General features: G+C 53.1%; 1 protein-coding gene across 1 annotated transcript; it reads right to left on the bottom strand.

Moving 5' to 3' along the window:
* Positions 1-6,926: 6,926 nt before the first annotated feature.
* On the bottom strand, positions 6,927-7,833 carry LOC137460017 (olfactory receptor 14A16-like; the record flags this gene model as incomplete). Its single annotated transcript, XM_068170647.1, has 1 exon — positions 6,927-7,833. A coding segment is annotated over exon 1 (907 nt), but the record flags the coding sequence as incomplete, so codon positions are not given.
* Positions 7,834-14,322: the final 6,489 nt, after the last annotated feature.

Below are 14,322 nucleotides of genomic sequence, written 5' to 3' on the forward strand. Positions count from 1 at the left end.
CAACTAAACCATGGCACCAAGCACCCCATCAAGTCTCCTCCTGAACACCTCCAATGATGGTGACTCCACCACCTCTTCTCTTGGCTGTTTTGCTTCACTCAGGAGAGATAATGTGCTCTGGCTGACCTTGGCTAAGCCTAACTTATCTGCTCCTTTCTCTTGTCCCTTTTGTGCAGGGGGATAAGGGGGAGCCAGGGAGGGAGAAGCCAGTATCTTCCCCTGGTCCTTGGCTGGGGGGGTCCTTGTGCTGTTTATTAGAAGTGGGTTTGGGAAGTGCTGAACTGTAAGGGGGGAGGTGAGGAATTGGCTCTGCTCCACTGCATTGGAGTATAGGACTGAGTAGAGAGGATGGGAGGGGCCCAGGCTGTACTGGGAGTGCATCCTAGGATCCAGCATGCACTGGGAGGGGATAAAAGCATTCAGTCTGTAATGGGAGGTGTGTCAGCTTCAATTCAGACCCTGAGGAGTCCCCCACACAGTGGAGGAGGGCTGGGTGGGGAGGGAGGGATACACTTTCCTGCCAAGGAGCCCCGCACCCATGCCTGGTGAAGGAAGACAACGATCCCCTGATGAGAAGCAAGCTGCAGGGCTGGCCAGGAATGGATCTTGATCAGATTCCTGATGTCTTCTTTTTGTCTTGTCTTTCTTGGCTTGAGTGCTGCTCACTGGACAGTCACTGGAAAATGAAAAAGCCTCCAGCAGAAGTTTCCAACCTACCACAGCCTGGGACTGCAGACACAGTGCTGTTAGGTCTGCCCTATGAACTGTCTGCAACTAAGGCAGCAACTGAGCTGACCACAGACTCAAATGCAGGAGGAGTGTGGTTCACAGCTGCATTCACCTACTGTATGGGATGCAAATGGCAACAGCAAGCTGCAGTGATAGAGGTTGGCACTGGGAAGACTGTGACAGAGGAAGGTGGTGCACAGGTAGAAGAATTGCCCTGCACTCATGCTGGCAGCAGAGAATGGTGCCACTGCTATTCACACTGATTCCTGTGCAGCCTACAAGGGTGCCACTGAATGGATGTGTCAGGGGGAATCTAATCAATCTGGAGAGCTGGAGACTGGCCATGATTCTGAGAAATAGGTCAGTCAAGCCCCTCAAAGGTAGGATTGGTCAATGGCCATGCACAGAAGGGAAGAGCTGCTGCAAATTGGAACCAGCAGGCAGCTCACCCAGCAAAAATTCCTGTGGTGAACAATGAAGGGAAAGATTGAGCAAGATTGGCTGAGTGGCTGCACATCAGAAGAGGCCACCCAGGGAAGGCCAACCTCTATTCTGAGTGTCAGCCTCAAGGATAGTCAGTTTGAAACAATTCTTATATCTTATCCACAATGTTGGGTAAGGCTTAAGGCCAACCACCCAAACCAAGTCTCTACTCAACACTCCAGACACCAGAAGACTCTGTGGAGCCCCTGGCAAATTGATTATGTTGGCCCTTTGAAGACCTCTCCTGGGAAAATTTATATCCTGGTAGGAGCAGAAGTGGTTTCAGGAGGAACCATGGCCACAGCTCTCAGTACTGCCACAGGAGCTCAAAGGATTGAAGCTCTGGAGAAATGGTTCAGCATTCTACCTATGTCTGAGTGTGTCCAAAGTGCCAATGGATCACACTTCACAGTGAGCACAGTGCAAGACTGAGTGCAAGGAGAATGAATTAAAGGAGTGTTCCCTACCCCATATTATCCTCAGGCTAATGGTGTAGCTGAACAGACCAATGGTCTTATTACAAGACATGCTGATAGCTCAAGGCACAGCTGGGACACACAGTTGGCAGAAGCAGTTTTTACTGTCAGCAGCTGATGAGGAATATATGGAAGCCCCAAAATTCAATCATTTAGTCCCATGGCTACTGCCCATGGACCTGATGGACAGAGGAGTAAATCCCTAGCACAACCTGTACCAGTGAAGCTTCTGTCCTTTGGCATTGTGCCCATGATATTGGCAAAACCCAGAGGCTTCTATGCCTGGGAAGCCTTGGATGGGATTGGGATTGGGCAGGGACAGCAATGGGGAGGCTGGGGAGGGTGAGGAGCAAAGTTGTCCATTCAATGTCAGACCTGAAGGACAGATTTCCCTGCAAGTGCAGATGTCCTGGTGAGGCAGCCTGGGTCATTGTCATTTGGTGAATTATCATCTCTGCTCTGAACTGAAAGCTAACAGAATATTCTACCTCTGATATGAAGTAAATAATAAAGGAGCTTTGTGAGGAGCACTTTGAAATCCTGAAGAAAACCACAAAGACACAAATAGCTCTTAGGGCACTTGGGGATCATTGCCTGAGCCTCACACACTGAGAGGAGACTGAAGGAATCTGCTCAAGAAGTCAGAAGAAAAACAAAGAGTGCCTTCAAGTATTAATTGGCCTCACTGAGGGCCGTTAGCAACAAAGCCTCCCAGGGGTGGTTAGAGAAGCTCAATGAAGGTCATGATTGAAGGCAGACAAAGGCAAAGTGCAGCTGAACAAACCCTGGCCTTGGTTTAGGAAAGAGAAAGGCCAAGCTCTGACCCTCAGGCCTTGGAAAGGCAGATCCTGAGAGCCTCCAACTACAACTTCGTCTCAGCAGCCATGGTGGCAGAAGCTGCTGCCAGAAGGAAGAGGATCAAGACCTTGTCCCTGTTGAGCCTTTCAGCCCTGCCAGAGCCCTTGGCCATCCCTCCTGCAGGCTGCGCTACCCTGTCCCATGCCTGCAGCTCTTTCCCTTCAGGCTGTTGACATCCATCTGGCTTCCCCAGCCATCTCTCCCCCTGACATTTCCACACCTTCACTCAGGGCTCTCCACTCTTGCTGCTTGTTCCTTGACACACAAAGGCAGACATGGGCTGTCCAGACTCCTTCTGGATCACCTCTTGCACCACAGCTCTCCACTTTGAGTGACATTTCTTTCTCCTGGCCTCCAGTCTGAGCCTTTAAGTTGCACCTTCTGAAGGCTTCCTTCTGTGTCCACAAGCAAGAAAAGCTCCATCACCTGACACCCCCCTTCAAGCAGGTGCACATCACCCCTGAGCCTTCACTTCACCAGGCTAACGAAGCTCAGCAGCTTCAGTTTCTAGATAGAGACTCCAAACTCCTTCCAGGCAGATCTCCGACAGAGCTTCTCCATTACCTCTCCATTCCTCCAGACTAAGGAACTCCCCAGCCAGACACCAATTTTGCAGATGTGGTCACAGCAGTGCTGAGTGCATGGGGAGGACAACCTCTGTGTCCGCGTGGCCACACTCCTCCTACCACAGTCCAGCTGCACTTGGCCTTCTGCACTCTGCTCAGGCTCTGCTCCATCCTAGGGCAGTGGCAATGGTCCCTGCCAGAGGCCTTTCTGCCTGGGCACAGAGCAAAACCTCCAGCTCTAAACCAGCACCCAAGGCACCTCCCTGATGCTGCCGCTCAGTTTGGCATGCACAAGGGATGGCACAGTCCCCAGCCCAGCCCTCGGCCTGCTGCTGGCCAATGGCATAAAGGGATTGGCGTTTGCAGTGACCTCACACTCACCTCATGGCCATGTGGCTCCTCCTGCCCTAGGAGCTTCTCAGCCATCCCTGATGTCCCAATGCTGGCCCAGGGCCTCAGCCTGCTTGTGGCCTGGCAGCTGAACAGCCACAAGAAACCTCTCCAGAGCCTTCCAGGGCAGGTCCCTGCTGCTGCCTCTCAGCTTCTCCAGCAGCCACAACCAAGCCCTGTCCCTGCTGCTGTCGCCTCAGGCCATCAGGTGTCAAGGAGGTGACAACCCAGCTCCAAGGCTCTTCCTGCAGGGGCAACCAGGTGCTTAGGGACAGGGAGTCACACAAGTCCCTTGTCCACCACATGCCTTCTGATGCCCTGCTGGGGACTCTGGCAGCTGGGAGGCCAAAAGCACATAGGCCAGACAGGAGCCAGGGGCTGCCCTCTCAGCTGCTGCAGCAAGAAGTGACCTCCCAGTCCCTTTCCTGCCCTCTCCCTGCTGCTGCCCTCTCAGCTGCTGAGCCAGCGGTGACCTCCCAGCCCCAGCCCAGCCTTGTGCCTGCTGCTGTGCAGGAGATCCTGAGGCAGAGCTGAGCTGCCCATGGCATTGCCACCCATCTTTTCCTGGTGTCCATGAGCTTCTAAGCCATAGGCCACCTCCTGCTCCTCTTCCTCTGGCAGCTCCCAGCTCCTGCCCTGTGTCAGGTGCCAATCAGGGTCATTCAGGGGTGGGAGGGGATGCAGGTGAGGGTCAGAACACAGGAAGTCTGAAGTGGGAGCCTCACCTTGAATATCTCCAAGAAGAGGCCTCAATCACCTCCTTGGGCCACCTGTTTCAGTGTTCCACCACCCTCATAATGAAGGAGTTCTTCCTCATATCCAATTTGAATCTACTTTTCTCTAGCTTGATGCCATTGCCTCTCATCCTGTCCCTGCAGGCCTCTGCAAACAGTCCCTCTCCATCCTTCTTGTATCCCTATTCAGGTACTAGAAGGCTGCTATTAGGTCTCCCCAGAGCCTCCTCTTCTCCAGGCTGAACACCCCCAGTTCCCTCAGCCTGTCATCATAGCAGAGCTGCTGCAAGCCCCTGATCATTTCTGTGGCCCTCCTGTGGATGTGCTCCATCAGCTCCATGTCTTTCCTGTGTTGAAGGCTTCAGGAGAGGTCTTACCAGAGCAAAGTGGCAGGATCCTCTCTCTCCATCTCAGGCCATGCTGCTTAGAATACAGCCCAGGCCCATTGGCCTTCTGGGATGCAAGCTCACACTGCCTGCTCCTGTCCAGCTTCTCCCCCACCAGCACCCCCAAGACCTTCTCCTCAGGGCTGTTTTCTATCACCTCCTCCCCCAGCCTGTATTGAAAGTGAGGATTGTTCCAGCCCAGCTGCAGGACCCTGCTCTTGCGCTTGGTGAACTTCATGAGGGTCACCTGGGCACCACCTCTCCAGCTTGTCCAGGGCCCTCTGGATACCATCCTGGCCCTCTGGCATATCAAGAGTACCACTCAGCTTGGTGCCATCTGCACACTTGCTGGTGGTGTCTTCATCCCTCTGTCTATAGCACTGATAAAAATATCAACCAGCACAGGATGGGATGAGTGGAATCAGTTTTTCCTGGGACAAGGCCTGGGCTGTACTTGGAGATGTAATGGGACCCACTTTGAAATGGGAGATGGCCCAGACTGGACTCTGGTGTGATTAGGGTATGGAATTGTGACTGTGACAGGGCACAGCCTGTGGTGGGAGGGTATTAAGGACCCCAATACGTACTGGGATGAGTCCCAGACTGTATTGGGATGTGTCCAGGGGACTCAGGTTGTACTGGGATGGGGCCAGTCTGTCTGGGAGGTGGTTAAGGAATACAGCTTGTACTGGGAGTGGTTCCAGTCTTGTCCTGGGAGGGGTTCAGCTGGTGCAGCTTTTCCTGGGAGCAGGCACAGTCTGTACTGGGAAGGAGTCCTGTTCTCTAGTTTGCAGTGGGAGCGAAGCACTTAGTACTTGGAGGAGGTCAGAGCTTCAACTCTGCTGTGGGATGAGACCCTGTCTGTACTGGGAGGAGATTAGGAGATGCAGTTTGCACTGGGCAGGTTCCCAGTCTGTACTGGGTGACGCCATTGGATCCATTTCCTCCGGGACAGGACCTGCACTTTACTGGGATGGGATCAGGGCACCAGTTTGTCTTGGGCAGGGCCTAGTCTGTACTGGGAGGGAGTCAGGAGATGCAGTTTGTACTGGGAGTGAGCCCAGTCTGTACTGGATTGTAACAGGAGTACACAGTTAACATGTGGAGGGATGCATTAGGAACTGAGAAGGGGTCCAAGGGATGCACTTTGTAGTGGCACAGGAAACTGTATGGGAGATGGCAAAGTGATGCAGTTTGTACTGAGATAAGAGCACATCTGAGCTGGGAGGGGTTCAGGAAATGCAGTTTGTACTGAGATGTGACCAGGTCTGTACTGGGAGGGGACAAATGGTTCCCAATTGTACTGTGTGGGGACCAGACTGTACTGGAATGAGATCCAGGCTGTACTGGGAGTGCATAAGGGGATCAAGTTTTCATTGAGACATGGCCTAATGTGTAGTAGGATGGATTAAAGGGATCCTGTTTGGACTGGGACAAGGCCCAGGCTGTACTGGGAGGGCATGAGGGTGTGCAGTTTGTACAGGGATGGATGCAGATGGCACTGGGAAGGAAGCCAGGGGATATATTCTGTGCTGGGATGGGACCCAGGCTGCAGTGCTAGAGGACAGTAGGATCCAATTTCTGCTGGGATGAGGCCACATCTGTACTGGGAGGGGTTTAAGGAACCATGTTTGGGCTGAGTCTATACTGGAAGAGGGTCAGGGTATCCAGTTTGGACTCTGAGGAGGTGCAGTGTGTAATGGGAGGGGGTTGGGGCATGAAGGCATAAGGAGACCTCCTGTTCGGATGGCAGTGCTGCCCAGCTCTGTCCCACAAGCAGCCCAGACCTGTGCCTGCCTGGAGTGCCAGCACTGCCACACAGCAGCACAGTGCCCAAGCTGCCAGAGCACCCAGGCCTTGTCCCAGCACAGAGGCACAGTGGGAGAGGGTGGAAGGGAAGGAAGAACAGCTGAGGACAGCCCAAGCTCTGGGGCTCCCTGGCACTGCTGCTGTGCTGGGACTCTGCCCCTCCACCTCTACACATAGGCACTGCCCTGATTTCCACAGAAGCCTTGGAGGAAGGAACTCAGAGAAACAACTCCCTGCAGGGTCCTTTATTATGTTCAGCACACACAGGGAGCACAGCTCCTCACATACACAGTCTCTGGGTCACATCAAACAGACCAACAAGGAACCAGAAATGGTCTGAAGAGAGATATTTGTGGGGAAACAACATTCTCACAAGGGGAACAGCACCAACAGCAGCCAGAACTTGAACAACCAGGCTGGGCCTGCACTGAGTGACATCAGAACTGCTCTGCAGGAGAAGACAAAGAGTTTATTGCTTCTGAAACCATCCAGGGATCAGTTGGCTCAGGGCAGCCTTGAGCTCCTGGTTCCTCAGGCTGTAGATGAGAGGGTTCACTGCTGGAGGCACCACTGAGTACAGAACTGACAAAACCAGGTCCAGGGACAGGGAGGAGACGGATGAAGGCTTCAGGTAGGCAATGGAGCCAGTGCTGAGAAACAGAGAGACCACAGCCAGGTGAGGGAGGCAGGTGGCAAAGGCTTTGTGGCGTCCCTGCTGAGACGGCATCCTCAGCACTGCCCTGAAGATCTGCACATAGGACACCACAATGAACACAAAGCAGAGAAAGATTAAACAGACACTGGCCACAAGAAGCCAAAGTTCCCTGAGGTAGGATGTGGAGCAGGAGAGCTTGAGGATCTGGGGGATTTCACAGAAGAACTGGTCCACAACATTGCCCTGGCAGAGGGGCAAGGAAAATGTATTGGCTGTGTGCAGCAGAGCAAAGAGAAAGCCACAGGCCCAGACAGCTGCTGCCAGGTGGAGACAAACTCTGCTGCCCAGGAGGGTCTCATAGTGCAGGGGTCTGCAGATGGCAATGTAGCGATCGTAGGACATGATGGTGAGGAGAAAATACTCTGCATCAATTAGGAATACTATAAAGAACAGTTGAAGAACACACCCAGCATAGGAGATGTCCCTGCTGTCCCTCAGGGAATTGGCCATGGATTTGGGGATAATGGTGGAGATGGTACCCAGGTCAAGGAGGGCGAGGTTGAGGAGGAAGAAGTACATGGGGGTGTGGAGGTGGTGGTCCCAGGCTATGGTGGTGATGATGAGGCCATTGCCCAGCAGGGCAGCCAGGTAGACGGCCAGGAAGAGGCAGAAGTGCAGGAGCTGCAGCTGCCTTGTGCCTGGGAATGGGAGGAGGAGGAAGTGGGTGATGGAGCTGCTGTTGGCCATCTGCTGCCTCTGGCCATGGAGACCTGTGCAAGGAGGGAAAGACAGAGACAAGTTAGGGCACACTTCTCTCAACCTCATTGTAAGCCCTGTCCCTGAGGTGCATGAGGAATGGATCAACTCATTCCCCATCACTACCAACCCAATGGCAGAATTCATGACAACTTCAAAAGCAGCAGGGACCCAGAATTGCCATGAAGATTCCTCTGGTGTCAGAACAGCAAGTGACCAACAGCCCAATCCCAGGTAATAAGAGTCACATGGAGAGGTGGAGAAACAGGGAGCAGGCCTGCAGTGCTACAGGGACAGTGAAGGGAAGAGAGAAAGGCAGAGGGGCTGGGGGTGAAGCCTTCTCCTTACCCAGCTCTGCTCACTGCTGCTCACAGGATGGAACTGAAGGGCTTTGGTCCTCCTTTTGGGTGCACACTCCAGGAGCCTTCCGCTGAATGTCAGCTGCTGAGATGGAGTGCCTGCAGGAGCTACAGCAGTGACTTTTCCTCCAGCGAGCTCTCAGTCACTCTTCCAGTCCTGGACACCTCAAAGCAGTTTCTGCCTTCCTCATCTCCCTGAGATCCTCTGGCAGTGTCATCAGTCCTACTGTGCTGTGCAGAGGAGCTGCTCCTGGACAGACCTGTCTCTCTGCAGCGCTGCCTGCTTGCCAGCAACACCTTCCAGCCCAGGAGCCTGGCCTGGCTCAGCACAAAAGGACCAGCCCAGGTATTTAAAGGAGCCCTCTGGTGGCTTTGGTGCCATGTCCATGAACCTCAGAGACTGAGAAGCTGATGAAACCTCTCCAGAAGTCAAAGTCAGATTCAAACTCTGAAGTTTCTTCTACTCTTAATGGGTCCCAGTGAAGCATACTGGGAAAGGGTCCCCAGGGTCTGGTTAGAGCAGAAGGAGACAGTGGATGCAAGGGAAGCATCACTGGAGGCATTGAAGCATCTCCAGGCTGTGGTGAGAGCAGAGAACTGAGGCAGTGCTGACAGGTCAGGACAAGCAGCTCAAGGTGGCTCTGCTGCTGAGGAAACCTGGAGGGGTTTCACTGATCCAAAGGGCCAAGCCCTGACCCCCAGCCCCTGGCAAGGCAGATCCTGTCCCTCACCTGTGGCTCAGGTCTCTGATTCACCCTGTGAAATAATTTTCATCAGATGCTTTGTGCAATAAAAACCTCTCCAATTAGCTGCAAAAACTTTGACAATAATTAGAGGTTCAGCAGTATTTAATGAGCCCCATGGAGTATTTGGGGCTGATTACATCATCCTTAGGTACTGCCAGGAGACTCTGCCAAGGTACTGCCAAGAAGCCTCTCAAGAAGTCCAAGTCAGAAGCAAACTCCAAAGTACCTTGAAGCACTGATTGGCCTCACTGAGGCTGGTTACTGACAAAGGCTCCCCAGGGACTCGTTAGAGCAGCTTGTTAGAGGCCAGGATTGCAGGGAGACAAAGGCAAAGTGCAGGGGAGAAAAACTTGCCTTTGGTCTAGGAAGCAGAAAGGCCAAGCCCTGACCACTGACCTTGGACTAGAAGAACCTCATAGCCTCAAAGCCAAGTTTCTCCTCACAGGCCTTGGTGGCAGAGGCACCTGCCAGAGCCAAGGGAATAAAGACCTTGGCCCTGTTGAGCCTCTCAGCCTTGCCAGGGCCCTTGGCCATCCCTACTGCAGCCTCTCCTACACTGTCCCATGCCTGCTCCTCTTTCCCTTCAGTCTGCTGACACCAATCTTGCTTCCCCATCCAGCTCTGCCCCTGCTATTTCCATCCCTTCCCTGAGCTGTCTCAGCTCTCCCTGCCATTTCCTGACATCTCTGGATGGCCTCATGCATAGCAGCTCTGCCCTTTGAGGGACATTTCTTTGGCCTCCTCTCCACTCTGAACCTTCCAAGCTGCACTTTCTGAAGGTTTTGGTCTCTTTCCACTCTCCAGAAGAGCTCCATCCTCTCTGAAACCACCCTTCAGCCATGTGCACACTGCTATGGCAGTGCCCTGAGCCTCCATTCAGCAGGCTGAAGCAGCCCAGCACTCAGCCTCTCCACAGAGATGTCAATCCCCATCCTGGGAAATCTCCTCTACAGCCTCCCCAGTTCCTGGCTTCCCCTTTGGACTTCTGAACTCTGCACCCAGATACCAGGAATCCAGATGTGGCCACAGCAGTGTTGAGTCTGGGGGAGGACAATTCCTGTGTCTGGCCACTTTTCTCCTGCCACAACCCATCTGCAGTTGGCCTTCTTCCCTGTGTGCAGGGTTTGTTCCATCCCAGGGCATTTGGAATAGGGAGAAGAACCTCAGGAAAGTCTTGCTCAGTATTGCTCTATGAAATGCAGACAGGCCTTAGGCCTGGTCCTTGAAATGGGAGCTTAGGAGAATACAGAGGCTTAGGGCCTGCTCTTGAAGGCAACATTTGCCCCAGCTCTTCCCAGAGAGGTCCTTGCTGTCCCCTGTTCTGCTCCCTCAAGCAGACCAGCACTCACACATGCCCTGCACTATAACAGCCATGTAAACAAAGGGGAACAAGCTCAGGGTTAGTGCTCCAACCAACTTCTTGAGACTGAAGCCCAAGTCAGGAATCCACAACCATAGCCAGGCCCAGAGCTCTGAGAAGCCCCAGGTGGTGTCTTCCTTTTGCACTCCATGCAGAATCTGCTTGGTTCCCATATCTCACTGATCACAGAATGGGCTGGGCTGGAAGGGACCTCCAAAGGTTATCTTGTTCAACCTTCCCAGGGACATCCTCAACTAGATCAGGTTGCCCAGAGCCCTGTCAAGCCTCACCTTGAATCTCTCCAGGGATGGGACCCCAACCCCCTCCCTGGGCAACCTGTTCCAGTGTTCCACTCCCCTCATGGGGCAGAACTTGTGCTGGCTCCTCCTTCCTGCACAATCCTGCTTTGTTCCCATCTCTCACCCATGTCTATGGATGTCCTTCCTCTCTGATCCATGGAAACACAACAACTTGTGTTCAGTGCTGTGCCCACTCCTCCTTCTGAGGCAAAGACCATGCCTGGAGCCATTTCCTCCTGAGCAGCTATTTCTGCAACCTGTTTCCCTCCTCCCTGGGAAGCTGATCCTGCACCTGCAGTCCTATTCCAGAGGACTGGGAGAGCAGAGATCTTCACCATGGCCTTTTCTGCTTCACTTTCTCCTGAGCAAGGCAGAAACCATCAAGCTAAGCTGTGCCAAGCAGAGGCCCTTTCCTTTGCAGCATTGTTTCATTTGTGCCATTTCACATCTCCTTGGACCCAACTTGGAGTCTCTCACTGATCAGCCACAGTTGTATTTGGGAGCACAGCCCCAGGGGCACAGATTCCTGACCAGCTGAGGGTTAATCTTTTCCTGCCTTTTCTGCCACATCTCCAAGACTTTCCCTTCCTCCTGGTGCTGCCCACCCTGTGTGTTTGTTCCTTATTATTGGATGGGGACTGCCTGGATGGATGCACAGCCTGAGTGTTTTTCCCACAGAGGTGCCTTGACTTCAGGCAGTCAATGTTTGCTAATCAGTTAGGTTGCATCTCTGGACACATTTGGAATGTCTCTTCTTTGGATCAGGAGCCTCTTCCATCCCCATCCTGTGCTTCTAATTCTGGATTATCCTTAAGGGAAGTGTTCATCCACAAGCTCAACAGGAGCCACCAGTGTGCACTTGCAGCCCAGAGAGCAAACTGTATCCTGGGCTGCAGCAAGAGCAATGTGGCCAGCAGGGCCAGGGAGGTGATTCTCCCACTCTGCTCCACCCTGGTGAGACCCCACCTGGAGCTCTGTGTCCAGTTCTGGAGCATCTATTACAAGAAGGATCTGGAGGTGCTGGAAGGTGTCCAGAGAAGGACCATGGGGCTGAGTAGAGGGCTGGAGCTGCTCTGCTATGAGGACAGACTGAAGGAGTTGGGGCTGTTCAGCTTCGGGAAGAGAAGGCTCCATGGAGTCCTTCTTGTGGCCTTCCAGTATCTGAAGGAGGCTACAAGAAAGCTGGGGAGGGACTTCTTAGGGTGTTGGGTAGGGATAGGACTGGGAGAGAATGGAGCAAAACTTGAAGTGGGGAGATTCAGATTGGATGTTAGGAAGAAATTCTTCCCCATGAGGGTGGAGAGACACTGGAACAGGTTGCCCAGGGAGGTGGTGGAAGTCTCATCCCTGGTGGCTTTGAAAGCCATGCTGGATGTGGCTGTGAGCAACCTGATCTGGTGTGAGGTGTCCCTGCCCATGGGAGGGGGCTTGGAGCTGGATGATCCTTGAGGTCCCTTCCAACCCTGACAATTCTGTGATTCTCAGTATGTCCAAGAGGTATTATCAGGTACTGGAATTCCAGTGAATGCCCTCCCCCCTCCAGCCCTTCCTTAGGGCTCTCAGGGCAGTTGGTGCACCCCCAGCAGTTGCTCTCATCAGCTCTCTCTGTTGTGTTCTGTGTCCATCCAGAATGGACATTTGCTACCAAGGGCTTTCTTTCTAGATTCAGGTGATGAGATTTTCAGTTCCCTTTCTCCTTCTCTTCAGTCTGGTGTTCCTTCTCCTGCACTAGTGCCTGCTGGGACAGGATCCCTGTGATTAAGAGGAACCCAGGGGCAATTTCTGGGGAGCCTCAGATTCACTAGAGGTGATCTGCACCATGCAATGTCCAGAGCAATGTGAACCCTACAGCACTCAAGGGACGAAATAGTTAGAGAGCAGCCCCTTGAAGGACCTGGGAGTTCTGGTGGGCAGCAAGTTCTGCATGGGACAGCAATGTGCCCTGGTGGCCAAGAAGGCCGATGGGATCCTGGGATGCATTTGGAAGAGTGTGGTCAGCAGATCCAGGGAGGTTCTCCTCTCCCTCTACTCTGCCCTGGGGAGGCCCCACCTGGAATATTGCATCCAGTTCTGGGCTCCCCAGTTCCAGAGGGACAGGGATCTGCTGCAGAGGCTGTGAGGATGCTGAAGGGACTGCAGCACTGCCTGATGAGGAGAGGCTGAGAGGCCTTGGGCTGTTTAATCTGGAGAGGAGAAGGCTGAGAGGGCATCTGATCAATGTTTATCAATATCTGAGGGCTGGGGGTCAGGAGGCAAGAGGCAGGGACAGCCTCTGATCACTTGTGCCCTGGGATAGGACAAGGGGCAATGGATGGAAACTGCAGCACAGGAAGTTCCACTTCAACAGCAGGAAGAACTTCTTTACTGTAAGGCTGACAGAGCCCTGGAACAGGCTGCCCAGAGAGGTTGTGGAGTCTCCTTCTCTGGAGACTTGCCAGCCCTGTCTGGATGTGTTCCTGTGAGACCTGCACTAGATTCTATGGTCCTGTTCTGGCAGGGGGACTCAGAGATCTCCAGAGGTCCCTTCCAACCCCTAACATCCTGTCACCTGTGACCCTGTGAATTGTCACAGGGCTCTGAATCCAAAGGAGATCCCAGTAGGAAATACCAAGGCTCCAGCTACAAATCATGAAGTCTGTCTGAGCTTCATCTTCAAGGATCCTTCTGAAGTCACCTTCCACTGCCCCCTTGGGCTCTTCTGGGCTGTCAGCTAATGCATCCATGTGGCAAGTCCAGCTGCCTTCAAAGCAGTGTAAGTTGTTCACAGAAGCTGAGAGGCTCTTTCCATTTCACTTGGAGGGCTCCTGATTGTCATGGGTTGAGTTGACTCTGCTGCTGTTATCCAGACCATGCTGCAGCCATGCCAGCCTCAGAAATGAAAGTGCTGGCTGGAGCAAAGGATGATGGGGCTTGAAGTTCAGGTTGCAACATGGGAGGCTCCCTGTTCCAGTTGCTGCTTCTGGGTCCTGGGATTTTTTGGGTGTTGGCTGCTCTGCTGGGATGGCAGTGGGACAGGGAGGGATAGGGGAGCAGCTCCCTGGTTTGGGCTTTTGCCTTGCTTGCTGCTGCTTGCCGCTGCTTTCCACTGTGGCTTTTCTGCACACAGGCTGAGGTCACTGTACTTTTGTATTCTGATGATCTGATTTGCTCAGGAAACTCTTCTCTCATTTGTTTCTGTATCAACACAAAGTGGTTTTGTGTGGTGTTCTTTCCCCCCAGTTCTGTGTTGGGGGAGGCAGAGAGCTTAAGCTGCTGGTTCAGCTGAACCCATTACATTCTTTCTCTGGAGCCCAACGTTGGGCAGGAAAGCAGCTGCCTTAATGAGGACAGATTTTGGCAGGATTGAGGCAACAAAAAGAGAGGAGAAGAGAAGAGGATTCAATTAAGGCTTGAGGCTTGTCAACAGAGTTAGAAAGAAATTTTCTTTCCTGTGGTGTGTTCACTTTGTTGATGGATTTTCTTTGGGGGGTCTGATGAGCTGCAGTCCTGTTTGTACTGTTGATGGTGCTGAGTATTAGCTTAGGGCAATGGCTCAGAGCTGTGCTGTTCACTGCTGGGCAGCTTGCTCTGGTTTCATCCAAAGCAATACAGGACACTCCCAAGGAAACCACTCTGAGATCTGCCCAGATACTGGATGCTGAGGAGTGACAGGGAGTGGGGGAGGGAAGGGGCAAATTCTTAGGCTGGTGGTCACCTCTGGTGCTTTGGAATTTCAG

The sequence above is a fragment of the Melanerpes formicivorus genome, unplaced genomic scaffold, assembly GCF_026170545.1.
Source record: "Melanerpes formicivorus ecotype bairdi unplaced genomic scaffold, bMelFor1.0.p_v2 SCAF_489, whole genome shotgun sequence".
In the NCBI taxonomy this organism is placed as follows: domain Eukaryota; kingdom Metazoa; phylum Chordata; class Aves; order Piciformes; family Picidae; genus Melanerpes; species Melanerpes formicivorus.